At 50.9% G+C, this 16391-nt stretch overlaps 1 protein-coding gene across 3 annotated transcripts in view; it reads left to right on the forward strand.

The window, feature by feature from the left end:
• Positions 1-16391, forward strand: part of Vwa2 (von Willebrand factor A domain containing 2) — a 44946-nt gene that overhangs the window by 23902 nt on the left and 4653 nt on the right. For all 3 annotated transcript variants that reach the window (XM_006978476.4, XM_076563373.1, XM_076563372.1), the window contains 7 exons: positions 328-437; positions 5764-5955; positions 9758-9891; positions 10423-10555; positions 12199-12254; positions 14273-14380; positions 15268-15840. In XM_006978476.4, the coding sequence (XP_006978538.2) occupies positions 328-437; positions 5764-5955; positions 9758-9891; positions 10423-10555; positions 12199-12254; positions 14273-14380; positions 15268-15840 (1306 nt within the window). The remainder of the gene's footprint in view (positions 1-327; positions 438-5763; positions 5956-9757; positions 9892-10422; positions 10556-12198; positions 12255-14272; positions 14381-15267; positions 15841-16391) is intronic.

Raw genomic sequence — 16391 nt, forward strand, 5'->3', positions numbered from 1 at the left:
GCACGAATTTGCACACAGCAGCACCCAAGCCAGGAAGCATTTGGCAGATGCAAGCAGAGCCTTGCCTAAAGCAGCTGGCACTCAGCCGGGAAAGCTTCGAGATGGGTAGCAGATGATTAACTGCCATAGCAGGACACAGATGTGTCTGTCTGACCACGCCCTTCCAGATTCTCCAGCTGGTCTGTAGAACCATGGTTCAAGGGAGGCTGTCCAGAGATCCCACACAGGATTTGTGGAGTGCCCAGGAGACACATGAGTCTGTCTTCTCTGGAATGGTCATGATTTGACCGAAATCCCTGGGGCCTCTGGCCCTGTCTCCTCCTACAGGTCCGAGTGGGAGCCTTGCAGTTTGGTTCCACTCCTCATCTGGAATTCCCCTTGGACTCCTTTTCCACCAGACAGGAAGTGAAGGCAAACATCAAGAGGATAGCTTTCAAGTAAGTATTATGGGATAGTATCATGACGACACTAACGTTCACTGCTTGCTTCTTCCTCTCTCTCTGTCTCTCTGTCTCTGTCTCTCTGTCTCTGTCTCTCTGTCTCTCCCCCCACTCCCTCTTTTTGAAACAGGGTCTCATTGGGTAGTCTAGGCTGGCCCAGAACTCTCCCTGAACCCACAGAGATCCTCCTGCCTCTGCTTCCTGAGTGCTGGAATAAAAGCCGTGTGCCACCACACCTGGTGAAGCTAGCTGGACTTAGAACTGTTGCCTTGAAGGGTTTAGTTCTACTCACTTCCTGCCCCAGCTGTGCATGCTGGGTAATTCTCAAGTCTGCCCCTTATTACATGTTATCATCCAGGTGGAAATATAAAACACTACTTAAAAAATTGCTACTGTTATATGCAGTTGTTGGTTACCCAGAAGAGAGAGTTAATGAGGGTCCTGTTGGGGTAAAGCATGTAAGGTTAGGGGAGAACAGTGGTACCAGCCTCAGCTATCCCTGGAGACCTCACAGCTTTGGATGTTCACAACATGTCTCCAAACCTCACTTTTTACACCCTGAAAAGTAAGTTTCCTTCTGTTCCTGAGGGTGCTTTAAGATGGTGGAGAGCTGTTCATGTGCTTATCTTCATACACAATCAGAAATGTATGCATGTGCTCCTAGTGCAGGAATGTATGCATGCCTGTGCTCATCTGCATACACAGTGCAGGAATGTATGCATGCCTGTGCTCATCTGCATACACAGTACAGGAATGTATGCATGCCTGTGCTCATCTGCATACACAGTGAAGGAATGTATGCATGCCTGTGCTCATCTGCATACACAGTGCAGGAATGTATGCATGCCTGTGCTCATCTGCATACACAGGGAAGGAATGTATGCATGCCTGTGCTCATCTGCATACACAGTGAAGGAATGTATGCATGCCTGTGTTCATCTGCTTACACAGTGCAGGAAAGTATGCATGCCTGTGTTCATCTGCTTACACAGTGCAGGAATGTATGCATGCCTGTGCTCATCTGCATACACAGTGCAGGAATGTATGCATATGGCTGGGTCATGACTTAGATTATAAATCAACTCATATGTAATGTTGCTCGTTCATATCGGTATACAGACATATTTTGTGTGCATTATGTATGTATGTATGTGCATAATCTGTATGTAACTATTCTACATACATACATGCACATATATATTTAGGTACACACACATCATGCACAGTTTCCGCTAGCCCTCACAGCAGAGTTTGATTTATCCAACTCGGAGCTCTGGGTCTACCCTGGTTTCCACTAACCCCTGTCCTAGAGCCCAGTGACATCCTGCTGAGGTTTCTTGTCCTAGCCATTCATAGCCATCAACTTCAGTTTCGAAGGCCCTGAGCCGTGAGGTCCTTTTCCCAGTCAAAGGCCTCTGCCAGCTCGCCTGTGTTCTCCAGCATCTGAGGCCCCACACAGGACACAGCAGAGTCTTGGTGGGTTCTGAAGGCCCCGGGGTCTCATAGGAAGCATTTATGACATCATCATCCCAGACTGTTTATCCAGCTCTTTTCTCTGTCCTGGGTCCCCCAAACAGGAGGAGTGGAAGCCATACTCAAAAAAAGCACAAAAGGAAAAAGCACCCCAGTGCTTTGAAGAGCTAGCTATGATGAGAATGTCTCCATGTACCTACTGGCCATTTGTATACTTTTGCTGGAGAAATGGTCTATTTAAGAGGTTTCTTCTGGGGATGATAAAAATTAAAAAAAAAAAAAGTGTGTGGATGGGTGGGTGGGAAGAGATTCTGAAGCATCATCACTCAGCATGTGCACCTACCACACACTCCCTAACAGTTCTGGCCCACGCCTCTTTCTCCGGCTTCCTTGAGGATATTATCGTTCATGACATGACATCACAAACACAGTAAGGATGCCAGAGGGCGGAGCTCAGTGAGATGGCTCAGCACACAAAGGCGCTCGCTACCCTGCCTGATGACCTGAGTCCAGTTCCTGGGACTCATGTGGTAGAAGGGAGAACACCAACCCCTGCAAGATGCCCTCTGCCCCCCACATACATATCATAGCATGCATGTTCCGCCATCCCAATAAGTAAGTAAATAAATAAATGTAAGAAAAAAAATTAAAAATCCCGGAAGAGGCTGCAGGGGGTCGATGAAGGAGCCCCTTTGTCTAAACAAGTTCAGCTCTTCTTTGGGATGTGTTGAACACTTCTGCATCCTCTTGGACTGTGAGGCAACAAGCAGAGCAAGGAGGCTGAGGACACCACAGTGAAGATGTGCTTGTGTGCACTGAGGCAGAGCAGTGGTGGTCCAGTGGAGGCAACAATGACTTCCCCATGCCCTTCTTTCCCCGACTGCTTAGGAAATCGCATCTTAGACCCCTGGTCTGCTAGTTCTTCCAGACCAAGGGCAGCCTCCACAGAGTGTTACGAAGCCCCTAACTACTGAATTCTCGCTGCTTCACGGGCTGTTTTAGAGGTGCCAGCCCAGCCTCCCAGTGTCGTACCAGCGATGACATGAAGTCAGAGAGAATGTAAACCGTGGCTGGTTCGTGGATGTCAGAGCTCCTGGCTAGCTAGCCTGCCTGGGCTTGCCATCCACGGCATTCACCTCACAAGAGCCAGCTCCAGGACTCCCGTGACTGAACCCTTTGTGCCTCTCATAACTCCGTTAGGACACTGTTTCCGCCGTAACTTTGCTTTGCATAAAACCATTTTTCAGCCTTCTCTTTTAAGGATTAGTTTTTAATCATGCATGTGAGTGCGGGTGGCCTCAGAGGTCAGAGGTAGGTGTCAAATCCCGTGGAGCTGCAGTTTTACGTGGTCATGAGTCACCTGATGTGGATGCCGGGAACCGAACTTGGGTCCTCTGGAAGAGCAGTGCGTGCTCTTAACCACTGAGCCATCTCTCCTTCCTCCCCAAGCCGCCTTCAGCTGCTTGTAACTCACATTAACATTTAAACATGGCTTTAAAAGTATGTGGCATTTCAAAGCATTTTGTTATTTTTATTATATATGATTTGGTATACACTTCTACATGAAACTGTATTTATGTTGATCCTCTGATAAGCTGAATAATACATCTACCACAGTGTGTTTAATCATTTCCCATTCCCCCGGGAAACACTTGGGTTGGAGCCTTGGATTTTTGTCTATCATTTTCAAAAGCTCAGATCAACTTCCCCTCACTTGAAGTGAGGTTTCTCATGTGATATCTTTCCAAGTCTGTCCTGTGGTAGCTCGCTTCCATCAGAACTGTATTCATGGGAGTGGACAGAACTGGTTTAGAATGTATATTGTCTAGTCCTGAGGAACACACCAGTCAGTCTGAACTCACAGGGACTAGGGGCTGAGAATGAACATCTTTACGTAACTGATTTTATGTCTGCTAGGACCTGAGGGTCATCTGCAAGGTCAGCTTCTTACAGCGACCTGTGGGTGATAACTAACCCCGAGGTTACTCACCCATCCATTTTGTCCTCAGACCGTGCCGTTCTCCCTACCTTAGCATGGAAGGACCCTGGACTCAGGCTAGGTCACTTTTCAGAGTTCACCTGGCTAAGCCCTCCAGTAAAGGCTCTTTAACTCAAGAGCCCTGCTCCTAGTCACTTGGCTACACTGATAGCAAAAGCTTGGATGCCAATCTCCACCTCTCCACAAAGCAAACCTAACCTCCGCCCAGGACCACAGCAAACCTTCGGCTCTCCATTTAGCTTGGTGCCATGGTGACGTCAGGAGAATCTTGTGTCACTCTGAAGGTGTCCAGGGCAGCCTGGATGAGAAGTGCCTTTTGTTTTGGTCCTCAAGCCTGTAGGAAGAGCAGCAGTGCTGGGTCGGGAGGAGAGTGGTGTCCCGGAGGGAGAGCAGAGCCTGACTGAGAAATGCAGAACCAAGGCTGTGGCCAGGAGCCTCGGGAGCTCAGTGCCCAGGCAGATGCAGGCACTCACTCCTTGACCACCAGGCACCTTGGCACTTAGGGGATGTAGCTGAAGTTTTCTCCAGTCCTGCCTGGCCCATAGTCAGGACAAATCTCTCTCACCTGCCAGTCCCACAGCCGCTCAGACCCAACCAAGTAAACACAGAGACTTATATTGCTTACAAACTGTATGGCCATGGCAGGCTTCTTGCTCTCTAGTTCTTATATCTTAAATCAACCCATTTCTATTCATCTATAAGTTGCCACGTGGCTCATGGCTTACCAGTACCTTACATCTCGCTTGTCATGGTGGCGGCTGGCAGCGTCTCTCTGCCTCAGCCTTCCACCTCCCAGAATTCTCTTCTCTGCTTGTCCCACCTATACTTCCTGCCTGACTACTGGCCAATCAGCATTTTATTTATACAGAACGATATCCACAGCAGGGGGAGTTTTATGAGTGTCTAGGCAGAACACACACAGGGGTTGTCAGACATTCTCAGTAAAAGCTTGCAGGTCATGTGGTCTCTGTACAATGTACAGAAAGGCCGGGAATGTCTCTTTTCCACTAAAACTATGAAATGGGCAGCAGGACCTGTTTCTCTGAACATTACTGACCCATCTCTCTGCTAAATGCGGAAGACTTGGCCGACTCAGAGGAGGGTGGGCCTTCACTAAAGTGAGCCTGGCTTTCCAAGTAGCCACTGGGAGAACTGGGAGGAGAGGTGCCTAGGCAGGGGCCCATGGCAGATCTGCAGGAGGCATAGCTGTCTAGTGTTAAGGCAAATCAATCTCTCTCTCTCTCTCTCTCTCTCTCTCTCTCTCTCTCTCTCTCTCTCTCTTTCTCTGTCTCTACACACACACACACACACACACACACACACACACACACACACACACACAATGAGAGCAAGCAAGCAAAAGAATAGGCAAGCTGTATCCATGTTTCCAGTAGGTTAGATGCTTGGACATAAGAATGGCAGCAGGCCCCTCTCAGAGGACCGAATTAAAGGCAGATATTGTCTACAGATATAGTGTGTATGTCTTATATACATACTGTGTATGTACATACATACCCCTCCATCAACCATGCTATTCACGTGGTTAACCACCGTAGTGATTCTGTCCCCTTCACGGTTGCCATGCTGGAGACTCCCCTCAGCTAAGGTTTGGCCTCAGTAAGCTGACAGTTCACTGACTTTAGACCCATTGTGGTGAGTTGACAGTCCTGGCTGGCTGACACCCAAAGCCAGCTGGCGGCCCGTGAGTCTCTTTTTGGTCTGGATGGTGGAAATGCCCCTTTGAGCCTTTGCTAGGGTCACTGCTCTTGCCTTCCCACAGGAACCCATTGCCTCTGGGCTCTCTTCCAAACGTCCCCCACTCACTTCTTCCTGTCTTCCTCCTGTCTTCAGAGGCGGGCGCACAGAGACGGGCCTTGCTCTGAAACGCCTGCGCAGAGGGTTCCCCGGAGGCAGAAACGGTGCTGTGCCCCAGCTCCTTATCATCATCACGGATGGCAAGTCCCAGGGGCCGGTGGCTCTGCCAGCTAAGCAGCTGAGAGAAAGAGGCATCATTGTGTTTGCCGTAGGGGTCCGGTTTCCCAGGTAAGTACCTCAGTCTGCGTCAGCCCTCACGCTGTGGGGCCAACATGACCAAAGACTTCACAGCCACTGCAAGACTGGGGGTCTAGGAGAACTGATTGGTCTTTGCGTCTCTAACTTGTTTTGCTGGTTCTGGCTACAGTGCACAGCACATCCCAACCTTTGAAAGCACTGGGTTTCCATGCTTCCCTCGGCTTTTAGCTGAACATTTGGTTCTAAGCATCAGAAATCAACTCAAACTCATTTGACAAAAATAGGAATCAATGGACTCACCACCGCCTTTCCCCCTGTGGGTCAGCTGCAACTCTGGTGGGTCAGGGCCCTGGGTTTCATTGCCGCTCAGCTCCACCCTGTCTGTCACACGTCTTTCAGCCTGGGAAGGTTAGGGTTAGGAGCTGGGGTCATGGACAGCATGCCAACCCATAACTTCATGTCTCAACATTGGGTGGAGGGCCAGAGGAGAGGGAGGGACCATCTCCAGCTTCTGCTAGCCCAGTTCTGATCAGCCTGAGTCACATGGACACCGGGTTCTGGCAATGGGCAGGGAGTCTATGAGAGATCTATACTCCTCCAGCCGCCCTCATCCAGGTGTTGGGCAAATCTGCGTTCCTGGAAGAGAGTGCCACATCTCCTCTCACCCCTCCCCCTGCCCCAACATGGTCTCAACCTTAAAAATGGACATGTACCTAGTCCTTGGGTACTAATTGTGAGTTTTAGGTGAGATGACTTTGAGCTGGGCACCATGCTTACATTTAGAAATTTGATCTTTTCTCTCAGTTAGAATAGGTTTCCTCCTCATGTTGACGATAGTATGGGTTCTTAGAATAGAGACTGTACAGATGCCCATCTCATTGGAAAGAACTGGACAGTAAGACATGTGACTTCAGGTGGAAATGGTGGAAAAGGGCAAAGGTTAAGGGTTGGCGGGGACAGGGGGTAGCTTTGTTAGAAGGGGAAGATGCCGAGGCTGCTTTGAGGAAGTTTTGTTTCAACAGGCAAGGTAGGTGGTAGCAAAGACCTAGGCAGTAGCTGTGGGTAGGAGCTCAAGCAAGTAAGCTTCTGAACTGCAAGAAATACAGAGCTGAAGCACAGTCCTAATTAGTCTGAACCATAAAAACCTGGGGTCAGCTATCGAGGATGAAAGCTGAAAGAGCAGAGCAGAACTGCAACCACTAGAAACTTCTTACCGCTACAAATCCTCAGACCGAATGGGGGACCCCCGAGATCCTACCTCTGCCTCCCTAGTGGTGGGAATAAAGGTGTGAGACTCCTGTGTGCTGGGATTAAAGTGTGCACCATCACCTCCTGCCTCTGTTTCTCTTTTAGACTGGTTCTATCTGGTGTAACCAGAGTGGCCTTGAACTCCTGATCTTCCTACTTCCTCCTCCCAAGTACTGGGATTAAAGGTGTGTGCCACCACTGCCTGGCCTCTATGGTTAACTAGTGGCTAACTCTGCCCTCTGATCTCCAGACAAGCTTTGTTTGTCAGAACACAAACAAAATATCACACAACACAGAGTGGGCCAGGGAGGCCATGAGTACTCCGCTGTGGGTGCTGGACGATGGCTCACTGGGTAAGAGTGCATGCAAGGGTAAGGACCTGAGTTTGGATTCTCAGAGCCCATGTTTAATAAAAGAAAAAAGGGTGCAGCTACACAGACCTGTAACCCCAGAGCTATAGGGACAGTAACAGAAGAATCTGTAGGAGTTGCTGCCCATCAGCCTTGCACCAGCCCAAGATGTGCGTACATACACACCACACCACACTGTACACACACGTGCGTGTGCACACACACATACACACCACACCACACTGTACACACACACACACACACACACACGTGCGTGTGTGCACACACACACACATACACACCACACCACACTGTACACACACATGCGTGTGCACACACACACATACACACCACACCACACTGTACACACACGTGCGTGTGTGCACACACACACACCACACCACACTGTACACACGCGTGCACACACACACCCCACACATAGCCCCACACACAAACCACACACCCCACCCCCATGCTATACTTACATATACTATACATACACCACACATACCCACACTACACACATACCACACACACATCCCTCATACACCACACACACTACATACATGCACATACACCCACACCACACACACCCCACACTCACCCCCTCTACACATACACCCAAACATACAGATTCTATTTTAAACTCTGGTGTGGGTATTGCTGAAGACTTTGGAATTTATTGTGAGCAGAATGAAAAGCTCTTTGGGGTCTGAGGACAGAAATGACATTTTCAGATAGTCACACTGGTTGGGGCACTAGGGTGGAGGCTAGTGCCCAGCTAGACCAGAGACAGTTCTGTTCAAAGCTGCTGGGATGTGCTTGGGCACGCTGGGGTGTGGCGGCATGCTGGGGCGTGTGGGGGCACAGGGGCGTGGCTGGCCTGAGGTGCATTGTGAAGGCAGAGCCGCTGAGTCAGGTTGGATTGGGAGTGGAGAATGGAGGATTTGGGCCCGGACCCTGGAGTGAACGGTGCCGTGCCCTAACACAGCAGCGATGAAGACAAGATATCTGAAGAACGCCGGTTCCATCTCTGCCCCTTTCCTGCTAACTGAACCTCTTTGCTGATGCTTCTCCACTCTGGCTAGCACCTGAGTGAATTCCTCGGGCAGCTTTTGAGAATGACTATTGTTGGGCCAGAACAGTGGAGGGGGGACAGGAAGGCCACATCTGAGAAGCCCCTTTCTGTATGCCAAGGGATAACTGGGTACTGGGTGAGAAGTTTGGCCTCCATGGGTTTAATAAGACTGGAGAGTTTGGCACTAGTGAAGTTTGGAGCGCGATGACTTTCTGGTTCTGTTTGGCTGAATTTCAACAGTGGGTTTCTTCTCTTCACATCACGAACTACCTCATCTTCGTTTATTTTTAAGATATTTGTCCCTTTGTGTCGGGGGCTGGGCACACATGCATGCCATGGTATACCTGTGGAGGTCAGAGGAGAACTTGCAGCAGTCAGTTCTCCTTTTCCACCATGTGGCTCCCAGGGATCAAACTCAGGTCATCAGGCTTGGCATGAGTGCCCTCACCCACTGAGCTTCTCACTGGCTCTTAAACAAACAAACAAACAAACATTTGTTTGCCGTATTCCAAAAAGATTCTCACTGTTATCTCTTCTTATGACCTAGGGTCGTCCCGAATACCATTTTGTCCTGGGCATTAGTGGTGACGCCCTGTGGACACCGAGGGATTCTGGCTGCATCCCCTCCACATATCGCTGGCCTTGGGCTCTTGTATCCCATCTCAATGTTCTGCTGCCACTGGCTGTCCTTATGTGCTTTTCTCTTTCTCACTTCAGACAGCTTTCTCTCGTTTGCTAACTGGTTGCTTTTAAGAAATTAATATTAAACTTAAAAAACAAATAGAAAAGAATGTGTGACAAAAGAAGATACATTAGAAATGTATGTATACATTTGTGTGTGCAACTATGTAAAGAATTCCCATAGTTACAGAGTTTTGTTCTTTCTTATCAACTATGACTTCCAGAAAAGCCAGTTGATTCCCTTAAGCATTCTGTCTTGAATACGAGCTGACTGGTTTTAGGATGAGGATTTTAGCACAGCGTGGCCCACAGCTGGGCTTCCTTGAGAACTTCCTGAGTTTACTTCTCAGTCTCACCGGGACAGATGAGGTTGCTACGAAGTGACCTCCGGGTCAGTGGGATGGTTCTGTGGCCCAGGAGTTAGGTAGGCAGGAAGAGAGAGGGCATGACGTCAGCTGTTGGACTTTCTCCCCAGGTGGGACGAGCTGCTCACACTGGCCAGTGAGCCAAAGGACCAGCATGTGCTGTTGGCTGAGCAAGCGGAGGATGCCACCAACGGCCTCCTCAGCACCCTCAGCGGCTCGGCGCTCTGCACCTCCGCGGATGCAGGTAGGACTGGGCAGCCTGCGTGGGAACGGCCTTGACCCCAATGAACTCAGGGCTCCTGAGGCAAGGCCTCCCAGGAAGGTCGGTAAGAGGGGCAGGCAGGCTTGTCCTGGGCACTCTGTTCTGTCTCCCTGTGTCTGGCCTTGTGGGTTTCCACTTGTATCTATGGGATAAAAGGAACCTGGGTTTAGGGTCAGACTTGGTAGGGCTCTCTCTCCTGTTGGGGAGAAAGAACCAAGTCCGCGCCCCGTCCTTGGCTGCATGGAGGAACTCAGGGTGGTTTTGAGCTTAGGACTCCTGTTGGGAACTAGAACTAGAGGAACACCCATTAGAAGTACTTGTGTGCATGCTCCATGTGGAGTCCTGGCCAGAGGGAATCCTGAAACTGCCTCACTTTGGTGCTCTGCCCCAAGAGAGGCCACAAGTTCCACAGTGAGGGGTAGAGTAGGACCCCACAGCAGCCACCCTAGAGAGCAGGGACAGAGGCAAGCAGCATCCCTTATCTTACTGGGAGGGGACTGTCTTCTGACACAGATTGCAGGGTGGAAGCTCACCCCTGTGAGCGCAAGACCCTGGAGACCGTCAGGGAACTCGCTGGCCATGCCCTGTGCTGGAGGGGATCGAGGCAGGCGGATGCGGTGCTGGCTGTGCGCTGTCCCTTTTACAGGTTTGTCCACATGGTCTGGGGCAGAGACATGGCACGGAGTCCATCCCCGTAATTCTGAGTGCGCTAAAGCTGCAGGGAGATCAGCACACTGGGTCCTGATGCTGGACAACTTGTAACAGTAAAGTAGGAGACATAGGAGGAGGCCAGGGATGGACTCTGAGGAACAGGGAGGACACATGCTGTAGGTCTGTCCATCTCCCGAAAACTTACCGTGGCCTGCCTTGGGGGCTGCGGGTAGGGTGGGGGTAGTGTTGCACTGGAAATAGAAGCCAGGGTGAGCCTGAGGGGGAGATAGTGTTTGTATCTAGACCTGGGGGAGGTAGGGACAATCCACACGCAAGTTCTGTGGACATAACAAAGCCTGAGGGATGGTGTCACACACACACACACACACACACACACACACACACACACACACACACACGCCCGCGCGCTTTCTAAACCTTCAGAGTTTTCTAAGCAGAGAGATTTGGACCTCTATGAGGCCAACAAGAGCAGACTGAGTCTGGGGAGATTTTTCTTTGAGCAGTGGGCAGTTTAATGAACTTATTATTCCAGCAACTTCCCAAGGTCTCCCTTGACGTGTTCTATCAGTGTCCTTCGAGTCTTACCCCTCCCCCACCCCACCCCACCCCCATAGGTCCTATCGCAGAGGCTGCCTGTGAGCCTGTCTCCAGGTAGGCAGCCTTCACAGGGCCTTCACAGAAGGAGTCCTGTTCCGAGAGTGGCCAAGGCCCTAAGCCTCCTGAGGTAAGGCCATGTCAGAGGCTGCAGCCTGCCAAGAGGAGGCGTTCTACCCAGCAGTCAGGAACACCATGGCGGAGCACTCGGGGGAGGGTGGAGCCGTGAAGGCATGGCTTTGGAGTCAGATGGCCACTGTTCTGATCCCAGGCTCCTGCTACTTCAGCTAACACGTGGCTGTCCCAAGAATGGTGGCTTCGTGTTACCACAGAATGCTAGTTTTCAGAGAGGACTCAGGAAAACATCAAGTATGGTGTTTTTCAGATCCTCTTTGTGGACACTTCAGGTCTTTTGTGGACACTGGTCTAGATGTATGGAAGCGGCAGGGTGAAGGGACAGGGCTGGGATGCTGGGGGTGGGGGGCCTGGCATCAGGGTTACTCAGGCCTCATCATCAGAGCTCCACAAAACTCAGCTCAGAACTACAGACAGAAGAGGGAACTGAAGACCAGAAGGAATATGCCTGGTCACAGCCAAATCCAGACCCAGATTCCCAGAATTCCCCCTCCCTGCACTGTGAGCTTCTTGTAGTGACGATGGTGATGATAAATCTGTTCTCAGTGGGGATTTTTGCTCACATACATTTCTAACTTGTTTGCTCATTTTTCAAGACAGGGTTTCTCTGCATAGCCCTAGCTGTCCTGGAACTCACTCTGTAAACCAGGCTGGCCTCAGTCTCAGAGGTCTCCCGAGTGCTGGGACTAAAGGCGCACACCACTATGCCTAGCTACGTTTCTAACTTTTGATATGACACCTAGTTAATACCTTTCTTTTGAGGATGGAGGGAGAGGTTCTGGTAGTTTGAAACATTCCCTAGTTAATGTACCAAGGAGGAAATGTGCGTTTACGCTACGATCTCCGGCACCTTTGGCCATCCTACCGCTGTGTTTCCTTGACTTGTAGCTGGAAGACAGTGTTCCAAACGCACCCTGCCACCTGCCATAGGACCATCTGCCCAGGTATGATGTGACTCTTGGAGCCCCCAGCTCTCTGTGAGGCCAGTTTATAAAGGGACACTGACAGTCCTGAGCAGAGGTGGGGTTGGTATGAGTTCCAGGGCCAGAGGGATGGCAGTTAGTGGCCAAGGAGTGCGTCCTGCTATACTTAATCTTCATCTGCTTGATGGCATATTTTCACTGAGAACTGACTGATTGGTGGCTTGGAATTATTCCCCTTAGCCAAAGCACTTTTCATCAATGAGAAACACCCTGAGTATCAGAAAGACAAATGGCCTCACATTTGTTTAGCATTATCTAGAATTAAACTTGGGGCTAGACACCTGAGTGGTTTTCATCTCTGTCAAGTGGAGGTGAGGTTTACGGTATCGCTCTCCCACTATGTGCTGTAGAAGGCCTCATTCCTGGATCCTACTGAGATCCAGGTTTACAGTATTCCTCTTCCACTATCCGCCATAGAAGGCCTCGTTCCTGGATCCTACTGAGATCCACTAGGTATTGCTTTATCACTGTAAAGTCCCACACAGGAAGAACCATTAAGCATCATTCACCATGGTCCCCAGTGTGTTCCCCATGAAGAAGTGTCCTATAAGGAAACATCGTCTCTGAGTGTTGTGTGTCTTTTGTGGGCTTGCCTCACCCAGTGAGATAAGGAACACGGACAGCAGTTTTCAGGCAGGGAGGGGAGGTTCCCAGCCTGGGTCAGGCAAGCCCCTTGGCACATCCTTTCAAAGTGTTGAAGCCCCAATGTCACTGGTCTCTGATATGGAGGAGAAACTGACACTGAGGCCATGGCTGTGGAGAAGCTGTGGACCCCGAGTGACCTGAGCTTGAGTCTCTGTTCTGCCCCACGCAGTGACCTGACTTTCAGCGAGAGACTTCTGCTCAAGGAGCTGCAGCTTCCTGTCTGCAAATGGAGGCTGAACAGCAGTTTTCTTGTCTTAAGGTGGCTGTGAGGATGAGATGAGGCCTTGTTGCTTGGGTTGTGGTTAGCCCAGGTCTCGTCCCCATGACAGATGTTCAATTAAAATCTCTGTGACTATAGTTCCTGGGCCCCCAGAGTTCCCCACAATGCCCAAGCTGCTAGGACAGCAGGCCAAGGAGAGTGCACAGAGTTTGCCTCAGCAGTTTCTGTCGTTGAAAAGTCTAGCCTTTAACCACAGTGATGTAGCCAGCAAATGATGATATACTAATGTTTTTAAGGAAAAAATTGCCAGCTTCAGTGGCAATACACCGAGCAGTTCCCTAAGCTCACACTAATGCCTGAAGATCCTTCCTGTCCTCTGTGACTCTGGGAGGAAGGGCATGGGGGTTTAAACTGCATTTCAATAACTGATAAGGAGCAAGGAACTCACTGTGCTTTCCTGTGCTCCACACCAGCCCTGAGGAGGCATCCTTCCCAATCTGCACTTTGCATTCTAAAGCAAATTACTACACCAGGACATCCCATGGGTTAGTGTGCTTTATGTCCACTGATAACATCCTAGGAAAAGTATGAGGGCAGTGAAGCCTGTGGGGGTGAATCAACGTGCCCATGGAAGTAGAGGCAGCTGCATTCATCACTGGGTGGCCTGATTGCAGAGTGATGAAAACTTATCGCTCTTCTGTGCCGGGAGGCAGAAGCCTTAGACAACCATAGGAAGCTCTTTAATAAAGAAGGGCCCATCAGCCCACAGCCATGCAGTTTCTACCTTGATGTTACTGAGATCACCGTCCTTAGTAAACTCAAGTGAAACACAAGTTAGTCAATATGGCCCCTCTGGGCCTTTTCAGCAGCCTTTAGATGATGATGGCCAGTATCCTAATACCACAGCGGGAGCACAGCTCCATAGACTCATCCTTGAGCCTCTAAGTGTCTTGGGCCTTGCCAAGGTCTTCTAACTGTACCCAGTCCCTCTTCTAGGTATTTGGTTCTTTCTTGGGTGCTCTCCTGTAGATGGTGCAAGCAGGGACCTCCCTTCAGTCAGTACTCCCCACTCTGTGCCTGTGTTCCTGGCTTTTAATGAGTATTTCTCTGGCAGGCCCCTGTGACTCCCAGCCCTGCCAAAATGGAGGCACATGCATTCCAGAGGGTGTGGATAGGTACCACTGCCTCTGCCCGCTGGCATTCGGAGGGGAAGTCAACTGTGGTATGTATACCTGGGATTCCCAAGATGGACTACCTGGGGGCAGTAGGGCCTGGGTTTTCCCTTCTTGTCCCCTGCTAGCTGCTGGGTGGAAGGCAGCCCTTTCGAGCCCCCTTCTTTCCCGGTAGCCCACTGATCTGTCGTATACGCAGCCTCTGATACCCCACGATTAATCCAGATGGTGGCGCCGGCAGACCTGTTGAGTAGCTGTGCCTAATGTCTGAGCACGTCTGTGGCTCCTTTCTTATCTCCTACCAAAGAGGAGCAAGGAGCGCTGACTTCTTCTGGTGTTAAAGCCATGAAGTGAAGGTTCTGTGAGCCGCAGCTCATGGAGGCGTGTGTGCAGGGGAGGGCAGAGTTTAGGTAAGCTTTATGTGAGGCGCCCAGCACAGGGTGAGAGCTGTTAGCGCCTTTCACAAGAGTGCTGCTGCCGCTGTCGGCAATCCATACGGGACAAGTGAATCTCGTACCTCAGCCCTACTCAAAGTCAGTCCAGGATGACAGCTGCACATGTAAAAAGCAGAACAGGGAAGCTTCTAGAAGAAATGTAGGAACGTATTTCCCGTGATCTTAAAAGCTGACAAAGCTATCTCGGCGTTTGAAGGGCACTAACCACATGGGGGATAAGGTCAGAGGGTAGGTGCATTTTGCTTTACGAAAAGCAGTTGTACTGCATGCCTCAGCGGAGGCTGGAAGCAGCAGTCGACCTCTGTCTCTTCTGTCTCTGTCGTGAGCACGGGACACTTACTCCCAGGGGCGCCAGTCTCTCCCCTCCAGGGTCTTCCTGGGAGGTTCCTTGTGCTGGAAGTGGTCTGGAGGCGTCTCAAGTGGGGCTGGTCTGCACACTGCAGTGGCCCTAGATGACGGTCTGTATTCTGTGATTCTGACAGCCCCGAAGCTGAGCCTGGAATGCAGGATCGATGTCTTCTTCCTGCTGGATAGCTCTGCGGGCACCACCCTGGAGGGCTTCCAGCGGGCCAAGGCCTTTGTGAAACGCTTCCTGCAGGCCGTGCTGAGTGAGGACTCTCGGGCCCGCGTTGGGGTGGCCAGTTACAGCAGGGATCTGATGGTGGCTGTGCCTGTCGGGGAGTACCAGGATGTGCCAGACCTGGTCAGGAGGCTCGACAGTGTTCCCTTCCGTGGTGGCCCAGCCCTGACTGGCAATGCCTTGCTGCAGGTGACAGAGCATGGCTTTGGGACTGCCAGCAGGACAGGCCAGGACAGGCCACGCAGAGTAGTAGTTCTGCTCACTGAATCACACTCACAGGATGATGTGGCTGGGCCAGCAGATCACGCAAGGGCTCGGGAGCTACTCCTCCTGGGCGTGGGCAGTGAGGTCGTGCAGGCGGAGCTAGAGATAATCACAGGCAGCCTGAATCACGTGATGGTCTACACAGACCCTCAGGACCTATTCAGCCAGATCCCGGAGCTCCAGAGGAGGCTGTGCAGCCAGCCACGGCCAGGTAAAGTTGTGCAGCCTGACCTAGGGCTGGCTTGTCAGCAGGCAGGGAGGGCCATCTTTCTTCTGGGCACCACTAACCATTGTTTTCTCTAGTGCTTGGGCTGGGGACTAGAATCATAGTCGCATGGCCAGCAGGGACTGAGTGTAGCACTCTGTGGGGACTTCCTGTGAGGACTAGAGAAGACAAGCCACACATACCCTCAGCATGTCCAAGCACTCTGCCCATCACTGCTACTTCCTAATTCTGCTTGATCGTTGTGTGTAGTCTCCAGGAGTTCTGAGTCTACCAAGCCTGCTTGAGAACAATGGCTTCTTCCTGGCCTCTCTGATGGTAGCTCATTAAAGAGAAATGCATTCTTGGGACATATGCATGTGTACACATGCGCACACAAAGCGAACATTTTCTAAGACAATGCCTACCCTGTCTACCTGGCATGTGCTGTGGCACTTTTCTGTTCTATTCTGTTTCGCTACCCACAGGGCTGATTTTGTGAGTAGCAGTCAGAGGGAGAGTGGCAGCCCTGGGAGCGGGCACGTGCATGCAGGGGCGGG

The sequence above is a fragment of the Peromyscus maniculatus genome, chromosome 1, assembly GCF_049852395.1.
Source record: "Peromyscus maniculatus bairdii isolate BWxNUB_F1_BW_parent chromosome 1, HU_Pman_BW_mat_3.1, whole genome shotgun sequence".
Classification (NCBI taxonomy): domain Eukaryota; kingdom Metazoa; phylum Chordata; class Mammalia; order Rodentia; family Cricetidae; genus Peromyscus; species Peromyscus maniculatus.